The sequence below is a fragment of the Carassius carassius genome, chromosome 28 (assembly GCF_963082965.1).
Source record: "Carassius carassius chromosome 28, fCarCar2.1, whole genome shotgun sequence".
NCBI lineage: Eukaryota > Metazoa > Chordata > Actinopteri > Cypriniformes > Cyprinidae > Carassius > Carassius carassius.
Window position 1 is genome coordinate 5655128 of NC_081782.1, and position 15792 is coordinate 5670919.

At 36.2% G+C, this 15792-nt stretch overlaps 1 protein-coding gene across 1 annotated transcript in view; it reads left to right on the plus strand.

Moving 5' to 3' along the window:
* kmt2bb (lysine (K)-specific methyltransferase 2Bb) overlaps positions 1-15792 on the plus strand; it is a 43872-nt gene that overhangs the window by 7474 nt on the left and 20606 nt on the right. Inside the window, exons 4-24 of the mRNA XM_059513984.1 lie at positions 565-764; positions 1322-1426; positions 1630-1786; positions 1928-2138; positions 2504-2568; positions 2646-2900; positions 3643-3749; positions 3854-3964; positions 4811-4927; positions 5097-5243; positions 5835-5927; positions 6167-6284; positions 9005-9118; positions 9637-9842; positions 12242-12343; positions 12774-12884; positions 14225-14301; positions 14399-14619; positions 14731-14834; positions 15235-15372; positions 15599-15757. Of these exons, the coding sequence (XP_059369967.1) occupies positions 565-764; positions 1322-1426; positions 1630-1786; positions 1928-2138; positions 2504-2568; positions 2646-2900; positions 3643-3749; positions 3854-3964; positions 4811-4927; positions 5097-5243; positions 5835-5927; positions 6167-6284; positions 9005-9118; positions 9637-9842; positions 12242-12343; positions 12774-12884; positions 14225-14301; positions 14399-14619; positions 14731-14834; positions 15235-15372; positions 15599-15757 (2918 nt within the window). The remainder of the gene's footprint in view (positions 1-564; positions 765-1321; positions 1427-1629; positions 1787-1927; positions 2139-2503; positions 2569-2645; positions 2901-3642; positions 3750-3853; positions 3965-4810; positions 4928-5096; positions 5244-5834; positions 5928-6166; positions 6285-9004; positions 9119-9636; positions 9843-12241; positions 12344-12773; positions 12885-14224; positions 14302-14398; positions 14620-14730; positions 14835-15234; positions 15373-15598; positions 15758-15792) is intronic.

Sequence of the window (15792 nt, forward strand, 5' to 3'; positions counted from 1 at the left end):
ATGTCACGACTTTAAGGAAATATTACCGCTCCGCTCCACTCACATGCTCTGGTTCTGTGATCAGCAGTAAATCTCCAATGGCGCTGCCATTGATTAGTGGACATGCTGTTAGCATTCCATTGACTCCCATTCATTTTGGCGTCACTTTGAAAGCGAACAACTTTACATCTAATCTGCAAAGATATTTTTTTTTTTCGCAACTTGTCAGTGAACTAATGCTCTGTGTGGTAAGTGCTGCTTCATCTGCAAGCATGTGATGATGATTTACTGCTGATTACAGAACCAGCTTTACTAACAAATTGCGCATGACAATCACATTCAATCAATTGTTCAGCCCTACCCTTGACTCAAAGTTGATTTTTATAATCCATGTTCCTAAAAATAAAATAAAAAATTAAATGTTTTTCTAAAATTGTCCTGTTAGTAAATGGTTAATCTAATGCTGGTTAATTTTTTTTCATCTGTATTTTAACTCAAAGGTTTTTTCAAGGTTTGTCAAGTACATCTTACCTCATTGACAGTCAGTTGGTCTTAAACTCCAGCGATGCTTCTTTTCTTTCACAGATTATGATGAGATGCATCTCAAAGAATCAGAAGAACCGGTTTCTGAGGACACTCAGAAAACTGCCATTGACGTTGAGGAGAAAACCGCCAGCCAGCGCCCTCGCCTTACAGGAGCCAACAAGCGCATGTTCAACCTGCTCAAGAAAGCCAAGGTTCAGCTCATCAAGATAGACCAGCAGAAACAGCTGAAATCATCTGGGGTGAGTCCATGATCCAGATGATCTATTCAAAGCTTTTCCGAATACTATGGGTCCATTGGGTCAAGATTGTCCTTTGTATTGTTAGCTTACTTTCTTTGAGCAAGAATATATTCAATTGATCAAAAGTGACCATAAAGATTCATTATTTCAAATAAATGCTGTTATAAACTTGTAGAAATGTTTCCTGACCTGCATGATTCTGAAGGATCATGTGACGCTGAAGACTGGAGTAATGTTGTTGAAACCTCAGCTTTGCCATCACAGAAATAATTACATTTCAATATATAATAAAATGGAAAACATGTACGGTAATTCAAATTGCAGTAATTTACTTTTTTTTTTTTACTGTACTCCAATAAATGCAGCTTTGGTGAGCACTTCTTACAAACACTTTTTACAGATCATAGACGCCTTTATATAAATAAACTTGACAACTTTTCAATGGTTACATTCACTTCAAGAAATTCTTACCCAGTCATTAGATGCTCTTTGGACATGTTTATAATTGAAGTGCTTTAAATAGCATTTAAATCTGTTTTCACTTTTTATGTTTGTAGCTCTTCCCAGAGGGTAGAATCACTGCAACAAAGAGACAGAGACGAAAACCAAAAGAGCGGCTTGAAAATGCCTGTCCCAACAAGACTGAAGCTTCTCCAGAGCCGGTAGTGTTGTTGTTTTATTTTTGTAATGTAAAACAAGAACACAGATTTGGACAGTAATCTTAAATGAACCTAATGGGATCAAATAGGAATAATTTAGCAATGCTGTACATGTTGTTTTTAAGATTTGACTAGGTACCAGTCAAAGCAGTATGATAACAGAGGAGAATTTGGGTGCTGTTGTTTTAATACTTCACTTCCATCAGGAACCTGCCAGAGGAGGGCCTCGCATTAAGCACGTTTGCAGAGCTGCGGCTGTGGTTTTGGGTCAGCCTCGTGCCATGATCCCCGACGACATCCCTCGACTCAGTGCGCTACCCCTACATGAGAGATCAGATATATCCCCTTCGCCTGCAGAAAAAGGTACCAGCACTTACTCCTAAAACTACAAAGATTACCAATAAACCTAAGAAAGGATCTGATAATAGACCTATAGAATGGAAGGGTTGATAGTGTCTTTCCTTAATTTTGCCTATGTTTTGACATTTTATGTCACTTTTACAGGAGTCGAGTCTCACTCTGACCCAGAAAGCCCTGTGATACAAGAACACAGGACACCCAAGTTTCGCCGCGGAAGAGCTCATTTGTATGGGAACCGGTCCCGACGGTGTGGGGAGTGTAAAGGTTGTCTGCATGAGGAGGACTGTGGCAGGTGCATAAACTGCTTAGACAAACCCAAGTTTGGTGGCCCAAACACAAAACGGCAGTGCTGCGTGTAAGTATGCTAGTTTTTGTATGCTGGTATTTCACTGCTTTAACTGCTTAATACACTGTTTATAGTTTAGTTCTGTAGTTACTGGGATTAACCATCTTTTTCTCATGTCATATTTTACATTAAAGTGGTAATCTTTCATTTGTTTTTACAAAAAAAAAAAACGAATTATTTATAAAATATTAATGGTAAGGCAACATTTCTAGTAGTCTGTTACCAATTTGTGTCAATAAAAATACATGTTTGTTCATTTTTTTTATATCTGTCCCTGAAAAGTTGTCTGATCCAAGGTCCTCATATTTTTCAAACAGATCAATGCGGTCCTGTTAAATTTCAATAGCTTTTTTTCTTTCTTTCTTTTTTAAAAGATACAAGAGATGTGATCAGGTTGAGGAAAGGAAGGCCTTGAGGCTAAGTGGCAAGCTTCAAAAAGGTATGAACATGGTTTAGAGTGAACGCTGCACTGTTTGTTCTCTGTGCATCTGCCATAAACGTTTTCACCATTTTCAGGGCACATGAAAAAGCGACGCTCGTCAATTAGTGTGGGTCACTCGAGTAATGAGGAAGGAGAAGGCGGCGATGGAATCGGACAGATGTTTCCAGCCTCTCTGGGTGACAGTCCATCTGTGCGGAAACAACCACGCCGACACGTTAAACCACGTTCCTACTGCGACCTGTTGGATTACGACTCTGACTTTGACTGGATAGGAGGATCAGATTCCACCTCCCCAGCCCGCAGAAGAACTCCTGGCCTTCGCAACTCAGGTTTGGACATAGTATGAAGTTTATTTCCACCAGAGAATAAAATAATGGCAAATCTGTCACAATTAAAACAAAGTTAGTCTTTATTATAAGATATCAATTCGCAATTCTAAAGTTGTGAGAAAGTCAGAATTATGAAAATTAGTGCTGTCAAACGATTAATCCTGATAATTTTCTTGTTTTTTTTTTTTACTTATAGTTCACAGTTCTCTTTTTTTTTTTTTTTTTGAATAACGAGATATGTTAGTTATGAGTATTGCAATTGCAAGATAAAAATAACGTTTTATTCCTTGTTTTAGCTCTTTTTTCCATCTTGGACTTGTAGTTTATATCTCACAATTATGAGTTAATGTTTGAGCATTACAATTGTGGCATTAATTAATTGTGAGATTAATAAGTCAAAATTACTTTTTGTAGTATATATTTTTTCTTTTGTGGTGGAAACAAGCTACAATACCACAGTGATTGTGATTTTGGAAATGTATAACGTTTTTTTCTTTAAAAACGAGTTATGTTTTTTACATTTACATTTATGCATTTAGCAGATGCTTTTATCCAAAGGGATTACAGTGCATTCAGGCAAACATTTTTTGAACTAACGTGTTCCCTGGGAATCGAACCCACAACCTTTTGCACTGCTAACGCAATGTTCTACCACTGAGCCAGAAACTTGTTTGTTTTGCAAGTAATTTACATGAATCATTCCTTTCAAAGTCACGATCTGTTTGTATTAAATGCGCCACAGATTTTCTGTCATTTGACGACTTTGTTGGCGATGCCTTTGATGAGGGAGTGCGACATCGCAGATCTAGCTTCCACAAGGTTCCACCCATTAAACGGAAAGTTGAGAAGGTATTGTGATTGTTGATATCTGTTGACTCACTCAAAACTGTCCTCATTCAGCCAAAATGTAATTGAAGCAGCGAAAGCATCTTTCATGGTTCTTTTGTGTGTAGAGCCCTCAGGAACAGACCCCGCCCAGCGTCCTTGCAGCCCTCGCCAATGGTTTTGCAGAAAGAGAACAGGAGCCCGCAGAGCCCACACACAAGATCCGTGTTGATTTTAAAGTAAATGTCTATATTCTTTTACAAAACTGAGCATGAAAGTCAAGTGGCTCTTCAATGTTGATGGACTGGCTAATATTTTATTTGTAATCTACTCTGATGTTCAGCCCTGCAGTGGTTCGCCACATGATGGCAGCACCTGATTCTGTTAAAGAAATACTGGTCGATACATTAAGATTTTTGTAATGTTTTTGAAAGAAGTCTCTTATTCTTACCAAGGTTGAACCATTACCATTTTTTCGATCAATAATAGAGTAAAAATACTGTGAAATAATGATTTATCACTGTTTTCTATTTTAATATTTCAAATGCAATTTATTCCTGTGATGCAAAGCTGAAATTTCAGCATCAATACTCCAGTCTACAGGGTCACATGATCCTTCAGAGATCATTCTAATATGCTAATTTGATGCTCAACAAATATATATATATATATAAAATCGTTGAAAATTGTGAATAAAATTTTTTTTTCCTCTGATGAATAGAAAAACAAATATCTAAATATTTTGTAACATTATAAATGTCTTTGCTGTCACTTTTGATCAGTTTAAGATAAAAATCATAACATGTTTACATTCCAGGATCAAATTTGATTTTGAATGTAGTTTGTTTTGTGTGTTCAGATTTATGAGTGATTTACATCGAGTGTTTCTCTTAAAAGAAAATGCTTGCAGACATAGAAGCTCACTGATGTCAGTGTTTAGATTTATGTTTGTGTTGTGCATTAAATCTTACATAGCTTTCAGATCCTCTATTTGAATTGAAACAGAGTTATTTGTGGTCCTCTATATCGGGAGGTGAAAGCATGCAGCTCAAATGTTCCTTCCTCCTCTCTGTCTCCCTCCACAGGAGGACTGTAGTGTTCAGAGCGTGTGGGCGACAGGAGGTTTGAGCATCCTCACTTCTGTACTACCCCTCATGCCCCAATATGTGTGCCTGCTGTGTGCCAGTAAAGGCCAACATGAGGTATGTCCTGACTAATCTTAATCCAAAACATCTTGGTCCACTAAATGTTAATAAAATAAATTCAGATTTTTCGTTTATAATAACAATGGGGAGTTTCACTGTTATTTTTTGTCAAATAGAAAACTGGGTTATTTTTTTTCTCACGACAGCCAACCATGTGTTTTTGCAGATGCTGTATTGTCGAGTCTGCTGTGAGCCTTTCCATCGCTTCTGCTTGGACCCTTCAGAGCGCCCTCTGGAGGAGAACAAGGAGAACTGGTGCTGTCGTCGCTGCAAGTTCTGCCGAGTTTGTGGAAACAAGAATAAAGAATCCAAGGTAGATTGCATGGCTTCTAAATGACGCCTAGTCCTAATCTACATACATTGTTAACAATAAGAACCTGGGATTGTCTGAAGTTCTTTAGGAGTGTAGAGCAAAATTATGAACATTTTGTGACAAACTTCCATTCAAAAGTTTTATTTTTATTTTTAAATCTGTTATGCTTACTAAAGCTGCATTCAAAAATACAGTGCAATCTTATATTGTTAAACGCTATTACAGTTTTCTTTTGAAAAAAAAAAAAATGTAATTCTACTGTGACGCCTAAGCTACTTTTCTGTTTGTCAAATATAAAGTTGGAAAGAACAGAATTTATTTGAAAAGGAAATCTTTTGTAACATAATAGATGTCTTTACTGTCACATTTGGCCAGTTTAATGTGTTTTTGCTGAGTAACAGTATTTATTTCTATTGGGAAAATATCTTACTGACTTTATACTTTTGAACTGTAGGGTGTATATTTTTTTTTTTGTCATCACTGTTGGTTTAAGGTAACTATTTTTTATTATTTAAAGGAAACCGGTGTTTTGTATGGCTTTGGCGCTGCTCACTGTTTTTTTTTTTTTTTGTGATTTTTATCTCTGTGCAGCCGCTGTTGGAGTGTGAAAGATGTCAAAATTGTTATCATCCTGCCTGTCTGGATCCCAACTACCCCAAACCCAACAAACGTAAGAAGCCTTGGGTAAGTTGACCACAGTGGTACTTTCCGCAAGTGCAAGACCTGCAAAGAAGTTTCAGTATGCATTGCTGTCTGGCAGGATATATTAGAAAATGTCAAAGCAACAAAACAAAAAAAAGTGCAAAAAAAGGAGAAAATCAGTTAGGATCAGGCAAAAAGAAGACATTAAAGCTGCAAAATGGCAATTTCATGTTTTTATTGTAACTTCAGTTAAGCCACAAATTAAATCTTTTTTTTTTCAGGTCTGTATGACATGCATCCGGTGCAAGAGTTGTGGTGTGACCCCAGGAAAGAGCTGGGACACCGAGTGGAATCATGACAAGGGGCTGTGTCCTGACTGCACTAGGCTTTTTGATCAAGGTGAGACTTGAGCCCTTTTTCCACCGCAGGAACTTTCCCCTTGAACTAGGGACTTTGGGCCGGTACTCTGTGTGTTTCCACTGCAGGAGCCAGGATCTAAATAAAGTTCCGTGTAAAAATATGCCCCTCAGAAAGTCCCTGCTCACAAGGTAGTATTTTTTCAATGGTCTGGAACTTTCGGGGGCAGGACTCGGGCGCTGAACATGCTGATTGGTTGAGTTCACGCATCATTGTATTTCATTGTATTGTATTTCAACCACCAAAAAAATTCCAGGAAAGAATGTAGTCGTTTAAAACTCATCTGCGTTTATTTATAAAGACAGTGCCTATTTGACGTTATAAAGTATGCTGCTGATTGCAGAATTACCAGACTTGCAACGTCCTATCTAGACATTTGCTCATATACTTGGTATTTAGAACGATGTGAAGAACTGCATCACCAGACTATTTGCCTGTTCTTCATGGTATTTTAGAAAGCGATGGAAACGCAGACATCAATACGGCTGCAACAATTAGTTGATATTATCGACAATGTCAACAACAATGTGGTTTGACCAGTGTGGCGCTGTAAGACTGTGCAAGACTGCAAGTGCAAGACTGTAATTCAGGTCTCCTGGACACAATGAAAGAGAAGAAGACAGAGCAAATGTAATCTCCAAGCGGCAACCTCCCGCTCTCTCTCGTGAAGCCAATAAGGAAGTGACTAAAACTTTAATTCATCGACTGGCCCCTTGAGGCTGGCTGCAAAAGGGAGTCAGTCCCATAGACTCCCCATGTTAAAATGCCTAACTTTACAGCAGAAAAAAAACGTTTACAGCCTGGTGCAAAAAATTATTTTGGTCTATAAAGCTAATTTTGTCCTTTATGACAACTGTGAGGGGGGTGAATTTAAATCATATTAAGACTTAAAGTTCTGCATAATTAAGGGCGTAGCCACTTGAGTGACAGGTGGATTGCTGCTGCTCACAGTGCCGTTGCGCTAGGTGGGCGTGGCTTGGTCTGAAAGGTCTGGAAATGTATGGCAGCTTTCATTGGCTAAGGCCCACCAATGAAGCCGCTTGACCGACATGTCAAACAACCAATCACAGTTTGTTTTGTTCAACGTCTTGTTTCGCGGTGTGGAAATGTCGCCATAATAACAGATAACAGTGTAAAACTCTGACATATTTCAAAAGATTGTATGCCGCGAACTTATTTCACATACCGTATTTTTCGGACTAGAAGTCGCATCAGTGCAAAAATGTGTCATGACGAGGATAAAAAACATATATAAGTCGTTTATAAATATATATTATTTATAAATAAATAATCGCATTTATTTAGAACCAAGAGAAAACATTACCATTTACAGCCGCGAGAGGGCACTCTCTGTATCCTCTCCCTGAAAACATAGAGCGGCTCTAGACAGCCTATACTCGCGTCTGTAGACGGTAATGTTTTCTCTTGGTTCATTTCTCTTGGTTAATGTCAAATTAATTTTGATTAATGAATCGCACCTGACAATAAGTCGCAGGTCCAGCCAAACTATGAAAAAAAGTGCAACTTATAGTCTGGAAAAAACAGTACTTTGCGGTACTTGTACTTCTTTCGTGAGCGGGTTTAGCGCCCCGTTATCTTTGTTTCCATTTTCCAACGTTAAAAAGAACGCGACACACACGTCTCGCGGAAATCCTGTATAATTCAACTAATCCGATTACAACTTCAACACTCCTGAAGTGTTCCACTTTTGCGTCCCATATGCATCAGACATTTAGCCAATGGTCCGTGGGAATGATGTCTGAGGCTGAGACTAGAGCAAACACAGCTGAACGAAATTGAAACTGCTGAGCGGTGTTTGGATAAATATATAAATATATGCTGCGCTTTCCTCTTAATGAAATAAACACTATAAAAACTGACAGTGGTGTGAATGCAGCAGTTAAAAATGAATCTCATTACAGCGATGTGGATGTTTGCACGATCTCTGCAGTAAAGTCCAGTCATGTCACATTTATTTATATACTACTTTATGCAATAGATGGCCTTAAATCAAGCAGCTTTAGAGTATTAAATATGAAAAACCAGAGTCAAGTGTCGATTTCAGTTAGAATTGCAACTTGATTTTCTTTTATAAAGCAGCTTTCCAGTGTGGAGTTAGCTAGTGATAAAATATTTGTATTAGTGGGAAAAAAATTTTTTTTCAAACAGGTGATTTGCAAAGATCAAAGCTTGATCTAGCTCAGGACTGCTTTGATTCATGTTTTTTTCTTATTTCCTTTTTGGCATAAGAAAACTACTTTAGTTTGCATTTGCCTAGGCTCTACAGCTGTTTCAACAGGGATGAAATTTTTCATTTCATGCATAACTTATATTTCTTCTGTCATTTAAATGCTAATACAAAATTTTAATATGTCAGAATTTCTGTAATGTGTGTGTTTCTGTGGCAGATACATGCATATGATATACATTTATAACAATTTTGTCACACATGATGTTTTAAAAAAGGAATGACGTTGTGAGAGTTGTAAGTGGGTTAAGGTTGAAATAGAATATGAAATGCTTTAGATACTCTCTGTTGCCACGATCCCATGAAACTTTACAACTTTTAATTACAGTGGTCATTTTATGTTCCTTTTATTTTACTTACACTGACCTTTCCATTAATACCCTTTCTATGAAAACGCCATTTCAGCCAAACATGCCTCCACAGTCAGTTAACAACTTTGTGTGTATGTGTGTAGGTAACTACTGCACCATGTGCTTCAAGTGTTATGAAGATAATGACTATGATAGCCAGATGATGCAGTGCTCAACGTGTTACCACTGGGTCCATGCTAAATGTGAAGGTCTGACAGGTGAGTGGCAGGATGTTACGGGCAGATGGATTTTATTTATTTATTTAGGTCTTTTTATCTTATTTTATCCATCAAATACAAAAATACTTTTATAATGCTCTTTTTGGCTTTCATTTCAATGACACTTTGAAACAAATTCCCAAATAAGAAAGCTGCAGATACCATTGGTTTTGTCAACCTTTTTTTTGTTTTTTTTTGCCTGTAATATGAAAGCATTCCATTGTATTCACCGAGACTTAAATAATGAGTTTTTTCTTCCATCGTTTTAGTAGTTATAAAAATAAAAACAATACTGTTTACAGGCATAACATTTTTGCAAGACTCTTATTTCCCAATACACACAAGACACTGAAACCTTCTCACCAATTGCACAATTTTTTTCATGCCATACATAATGGATAGTCAGACAGTAGCATGATGACTCTTTGTCAATATAATGCAGAAGTAATTGAGAAATAATTTGAATTTTTAACCATTACAGGCTTTTAATTTTATTTAATTTGTGTGTTTTCTCCTAGATGACTTATATGAAATCTTGTCAAGTCTGCCTGAGAGCGTGGTGTACTCGTGTCAGCCGTGCTTACAAGAGCTGCCCGATGGAGAGGACGTTAATGGAGTAGGATGGAGGGAACTGCTTGACCAGGAGCTAAGGACTGGTTTAGATAGGGTGCTGTCTTGCCTGCTGAGCTCCACCTTCACTGAGCACTTGGTCACCTGCAAGAAGGTGGGCATCCGATCCCTCTTAAACCTAGTTTGCTGTACTTTTGAAGTTGCAGCAGCCAATTGTTTGTTCAGAAAGCGTTAAAAGGAAGTCCATCCAAAAATTAACATTCTGTCATTAATTACTCACCTTTGTTCATCTTCATAACACAAGATATTTTTATGAAATCCTAGAGCTCTCTGACCCTCCCATAGACAGGGATCCTTCCACGATCAAGGCTTAGAAACGTAGCAAGGAGAGCGTTAAAATAATCCATGTGACATCAGCGGTTCAACTATAATGTTATAAAGCTACGAGAATACTTCCATGTCTGGGTGAACTATCCCTTTAAGATGCTGTCAAGAGTCTGGGCTGTGTACTTCACATGCTCTAGAATCACAGATTAATCACTGTAATTGTCGAAAATAGCTAACATCCCATGAGAAACAATTACCATCAGACTTTTCACCTTTAAACCCTCTCTTAAACTTAGTATACTGTAGTTTTAAAGCTGCAGCACTCTATTGCTGTTGATTGTTCAAAAAGCAGTTATTATAGTTAACATTTTTAGAATGTTCATTGTGACTAGCATGAGCCTTTCCTTGTTCAGCATTTGCATGATCCTAAAAGTGATCTTTGTCATTTGTGACATTTGTAAACACAAGAGTTTTCAATTTCCGTGAAGGGAGTTTGTTGTCACACAGCTTTGTTGATCAAAATCCCCATGAGGGGAGTTTGACGTCACAACATGCACGTAGGGCCGCATTAATAGCTCCCGGGACTATGAGTTACTGCAGGGCGCCTCACCACTTTAGGTCACCAACTATAGAGAGTGAAACCCCCCCCGCATTTTTCTAAAATACTGCTGAAGTTGTTTTACATAAATATAATCTTGAATCATTCACAATAACAGTTGCCAATTCCTTTACAATATACAATGAAGAAAATAGCTACTTGAAAAACTTAAAGCACTGAATAATATTATATTGTATAAAGTAATCAAATATACAATACAAAGTTTCCACTATAAATTCAACTTTCATTCTTATTTATTTTACAAAAGTGATTCAGTCAAGGGCAGTAAATTACTTTCTGATGTTTGATTAACATTATTGACACAAATGGCGACAGTAGCTTTATTAGCAGCTTCTGTCACTTTAACACCTCAGGGTCTGAACTCAAGTTAAGTGTCCTGTATTATTTCATTATAATTTCCTCAGTCATCCATTGCATGCTTACAGATGGTACACCATGCTGCTGCAAGGCACTGGACATCCGTCTTGCACTTTCTATTACAATTTTTAAAATGAAGTTGAAAACATATCTTTATTCCCAGGCATTTTAATAAAAAACAAAATAGCATATTACACATTAATGAATAAATCATTGTATATAAAATTTCTAAAATAAGTGTCATGTTTGTGATTTATTTATTTTTATAAAGTTTTTTATTTAAGCTATAGCTTCTGACCTTTAAATCAAAATATACACATGCTTTTATGGCATCAACTACTGCTTTATTTAATCAGAAACACACTCGAGTTAATGTATTCCTCTTAACGGCAAGACACATCGGCCTAATTTTTCATATCGGGCTGTTGCCGATATTTAAATTTAAATACATTATCGGCAGTTTCCGATATTGGTCCGATAATATTATGCATCCATAATCATTTAAAATGTTAATGTGCTTTTCTTTCTTCGTTGTTTTTAACATCTACCACTCGCTGTGGTGAAGCAGTTATGAAATATAGTTCTTGGAAATAATTTTTCTGCATTTCAGTAAAAAATATGCAAGTTACAGCAAAGTGCAGCAGTTTCCAATGCAGTGGTCAAAAAGATTTAAACAGTGAACTTTCTTCTTGTAAACTCATATAATGTGGATTTGGATGGCAATTAAATTACCACACAATCATGATAAATTGGCTGTTTTTTTTTTTTTACTACCTGGAATTTAAAAAACAAAAAACAAAAAAAAAACACTGACATTCTTGATTCGGACAGCAATGAAATCACAGATTGTCCCCTATAAATTTAGAAAATACGTCCCTATTAGAAACAATTACTATCCAAATCAAGCTTTTGACTTCTCTTATACTGTCTGTTGCCAATGAATGAATCAGTTTGAATGATGTAATTTCACACAAACATTTACAAACAGTTTCGACTGGGAGAAATCATTAGTCAGAATGTGCAGGATCTCTGTGGTTTGTGCTCTTGTACTTTATCTTACCAGTCTTGCCCTACAAAGCCCAATCAAGACGACATGTTTGTAAATTGTTGTTTTCTGTTTGAATATTGCTTAATGAGAATAGCTGTTTAAACATTTGTGTACAAAATTTTATTTATAGTAAATGAACGGCAAACATATCAAAAGGCACATTGCTTGGTTACATTTCTCTGAGATTTGTCATCTTTTGTAGTGCACTACAATGGGTTCCCCGAATGCTGGGATTGAAGAATTGCCTGTCTGCGACTTCCGTGCTATTGGAAAGAAGTTTGATGAAGGCCTGTACACATCCTTGGTCAGTATCTATACTTTTGTCTGTATACAGACTCTGTGTCTATGCTTGTCTAAGATCTGAGCTCAACATAAGGGTAAAGTCTTTAAGCATTTTGCTTTCTGAGACTCAAAAACTATTTGAAGAGCTCCAGTTATACTCAAACAGTATTGTAAAGTTGAATATGACCTTAATAATTGGTCCACATTCCATGGTTCAATTTGGCTGTGCAGTTGCACCATGATTAACTTGGGTGTTATTTGTAATTATGAGTAATTACTTTTAGATGTTATTTATGTCATTTTTGAGATAAGCAACTAAAATACTTTCAAACTAATCACTAGCATCTCTGTTGTCACTTAACTTAGCTAGCCAATCTCAAATGTAAACTTGATATTATTATAATCAAACTGTTGTTTGAAATGTTGATTTAGTTTGTGGCTTTGTCAAGCAGAAATCCTTTCATGAGGATGTGGTGAAAGTAATTCGCGATCACTTGGAGGATGAGGAAACTCTACCGGAGGACCAAAGACCGACTGCCCTCGCCCGCTCGTATTACCTAAAGGTCAGATTGTGTATGAATTTTTATATTTTTTGTTATTAACCAAAGTTGTATGTTTTCCTAGCCAGTCAGCGTAGCTTACGTCATTCTGTGAAAATTATACAATTGATGCACTGCTTAAAAATACAATAATTTTTTAAACTTCCGTTAGGATTTTTCTGTATGTTTTTTCCTGTTTTAAGTTTTCTAGACTGTTTTAATGGTTAAATTACATTTTTATTAATCAAAAACATGTCTAAATTAATTAAAATTATGAAAATTTGACACCAATTTATTAAAAGTTTAACAAAAAAGTTTGCAACGCGCTCTTCCACCACTTAATCTTATGTTTTGGTGTGTCAATCTATACATGTGTGTACATATATTTACATATTTACCAAATACCGTATTTTTCGGACTATAAGTCGCACCTAAGTATAGGTCGCATCAGTCCAAAAATACGTCATGACGAGGAAAAAAACACATATAAGTCGCACTGGACTATAAGTCGCATTTATTTAGAACCAAGAACCAAGAGAAAACATTACTGTCTACAGGCTGTAGACGGTAATGTTTTCTCTTGGTTCATTTCTCTTGGTTCATGTCAAATAAATTTTGATAAATAAGTTGCACCAGACTATAAGTCGCAGGACCAGCCAAACTATGAAAAAAAATGCGACTTATAGTCCTGAAAATATGGTACTGTTTTTTTTTTTCCTGGATTCCATTTATTGCAATAATCAAAAGGATCTCTATTTAAAAGATTCTGTTAAAAAAATATTTATTTATTATTTTATTTTATTTATTTATTTTTGACAAATACTGGGTTGTGCATTTACACTTTTCTGCTAAATAAATTTTGGTAAATATTCCTAAAAAAAATCATAATTGAAAAAATATATATTTAATAATAATCATTATTAGTTATTATTAATACTGTCATTACAGTAATATATTTTCACAGTTTCTTTGTTAAATATGATTTTTACAGGTTACTACGAAGACCTTTAAGTTTCTGTGTTTATATGATATGACGATAGTGTGTTCATGTACTCCTATATTGAGTATATATTACTATTTAAATGGTATTTTTGCGGCTTAATATTTACAGAAACTAGTCCATATTATGTTTTGATTTAAGTGTACTGACCTACTTTTGATTTATTCATCCAAATTCCGTGACATTCCACATTATATGGTAAATTTTGTTTTTATGAGTGGATTCTGATATTCCATCTGCGTTTTCAGGCATCATGGAAATCAGAGAAATCAGAGCCCCTAAAATCCTAGGAATGCTCTTGTAATGTGGAATGTTATTGTAATGTGTTTTTGTAAGATAAAATTTGTTCTAAATCTTTTATTAGGTCTTAGAAGAAGTTTATGGTTGGTTTAACAGTCAGGACCCTAAAATATGGGATCCACGCTCTAAACACCTGCCAGCGTAAGCACCATTAAATTCTTTGCAGTTGAAGTTAACATACATTATGAGCAGAAACGTTGTTGTATCTTTTGGTAATGACACGTCTCCATTCCTGCAGTGGAATGCTTTCACATGCTGTGATGCCGCCAAATTATGAACATGTTTATGCGCAATGGCGTGAGAGAGATGTCTGTAGTAAGGCTTTGGACAGCGCCCCACAGATGACTGGAAGACACATGGATGTTAAAATGGGAGAAGAAGAGGATCTGTCCACACCTTTAGCCAATAACCCTAAAGGACACTTTATGGACATGAGGGCGTTAAGAATGAATCTGAAAGGTAAATAAACACGCAAGAATAGAATGACATGTATGACAATAACCATTGTTTGTGAACATATGGAAAACCGTACAAATCATTCTAACTTGGCATTTTGTTTCGATCTCCCAGGGAAGAAGAGTCGACCAGTTAAATCTGACTTGGACACAGGTTGGTCAAAAGATGACGAGAGACAGTGCGTTCTGTGCCAAAAATATGGTGATGCAAAAGCCAGCGTAAGTACTTTTAATACCGTAAATTCACTAGTATATTGTACCTTTATTATAGCTTTTTACTACAAGGCCTTATCGTGGATTTTAGGAATGGTGCCATGGTAATACCATGTTTTTAATATGTATACAATGAGAAAGTTGCCTTATTTTTAGCAGTACTATGTAAACACAGTGGTGTATGTAGAATGTAGTAATGATTATAACTATCAATATTATGGAATTACCATTACTTTATACCAGTACTTTGCAGTAATTTTTTGTAAGTGTGCTTAAAAAGTTATATTTTCAGATGCTTTGTCATTAAATTACAGCATTCAAGATTTAACTCTGATATGAGAAAGATATTATTATTGTCACCAAAACTGATATTACAGTCTTTTGATATGTACATTTCTCTTCCCAGGATGCAGGGAGGTTGCTCTATCTAGGGCAAAATGAATGGGCTCATGTAAACTGCACCATGTGGTCTGCAGAGGTGTTCGAGGAGGATAATGGCTCACTTCTGCATGTTCACAGTGCTGTTGCACGAGGCCGTCTGATGGTATGTCATTAATCTCATATAATTCTGGTTCAACTGAGCCATTGGTGGCACTTTATACTGCTTTGAGTTAATAACATTAACAAACATGATGCTTAATAGATTGTTAATGTTTATTCAGATAGTTAGAAATTTAAAAATCTATTATTTAAACATGAACAGTTTATTTGCATCAGGTAAAAACAATATAATGTTTGGCTTTGCTAATTTTCGGACTTTCCTTCCGTAGCGCTGTGAACGGTGTAACCGAACTGGGGCAACGGTAGGTTGCTGCCTTACTTCATGCCAGAGCAACTACCACTTCATGTGCGCTCGCTTTCGCAACTGTGTCTTCCAGGATGATAAAAGAGTCTTCTGCTACAAGCATCGTGACCTTATAAGTGGAAAAGTGAGCTTTCAGTTTAATAGTATTTTATTTAGTCA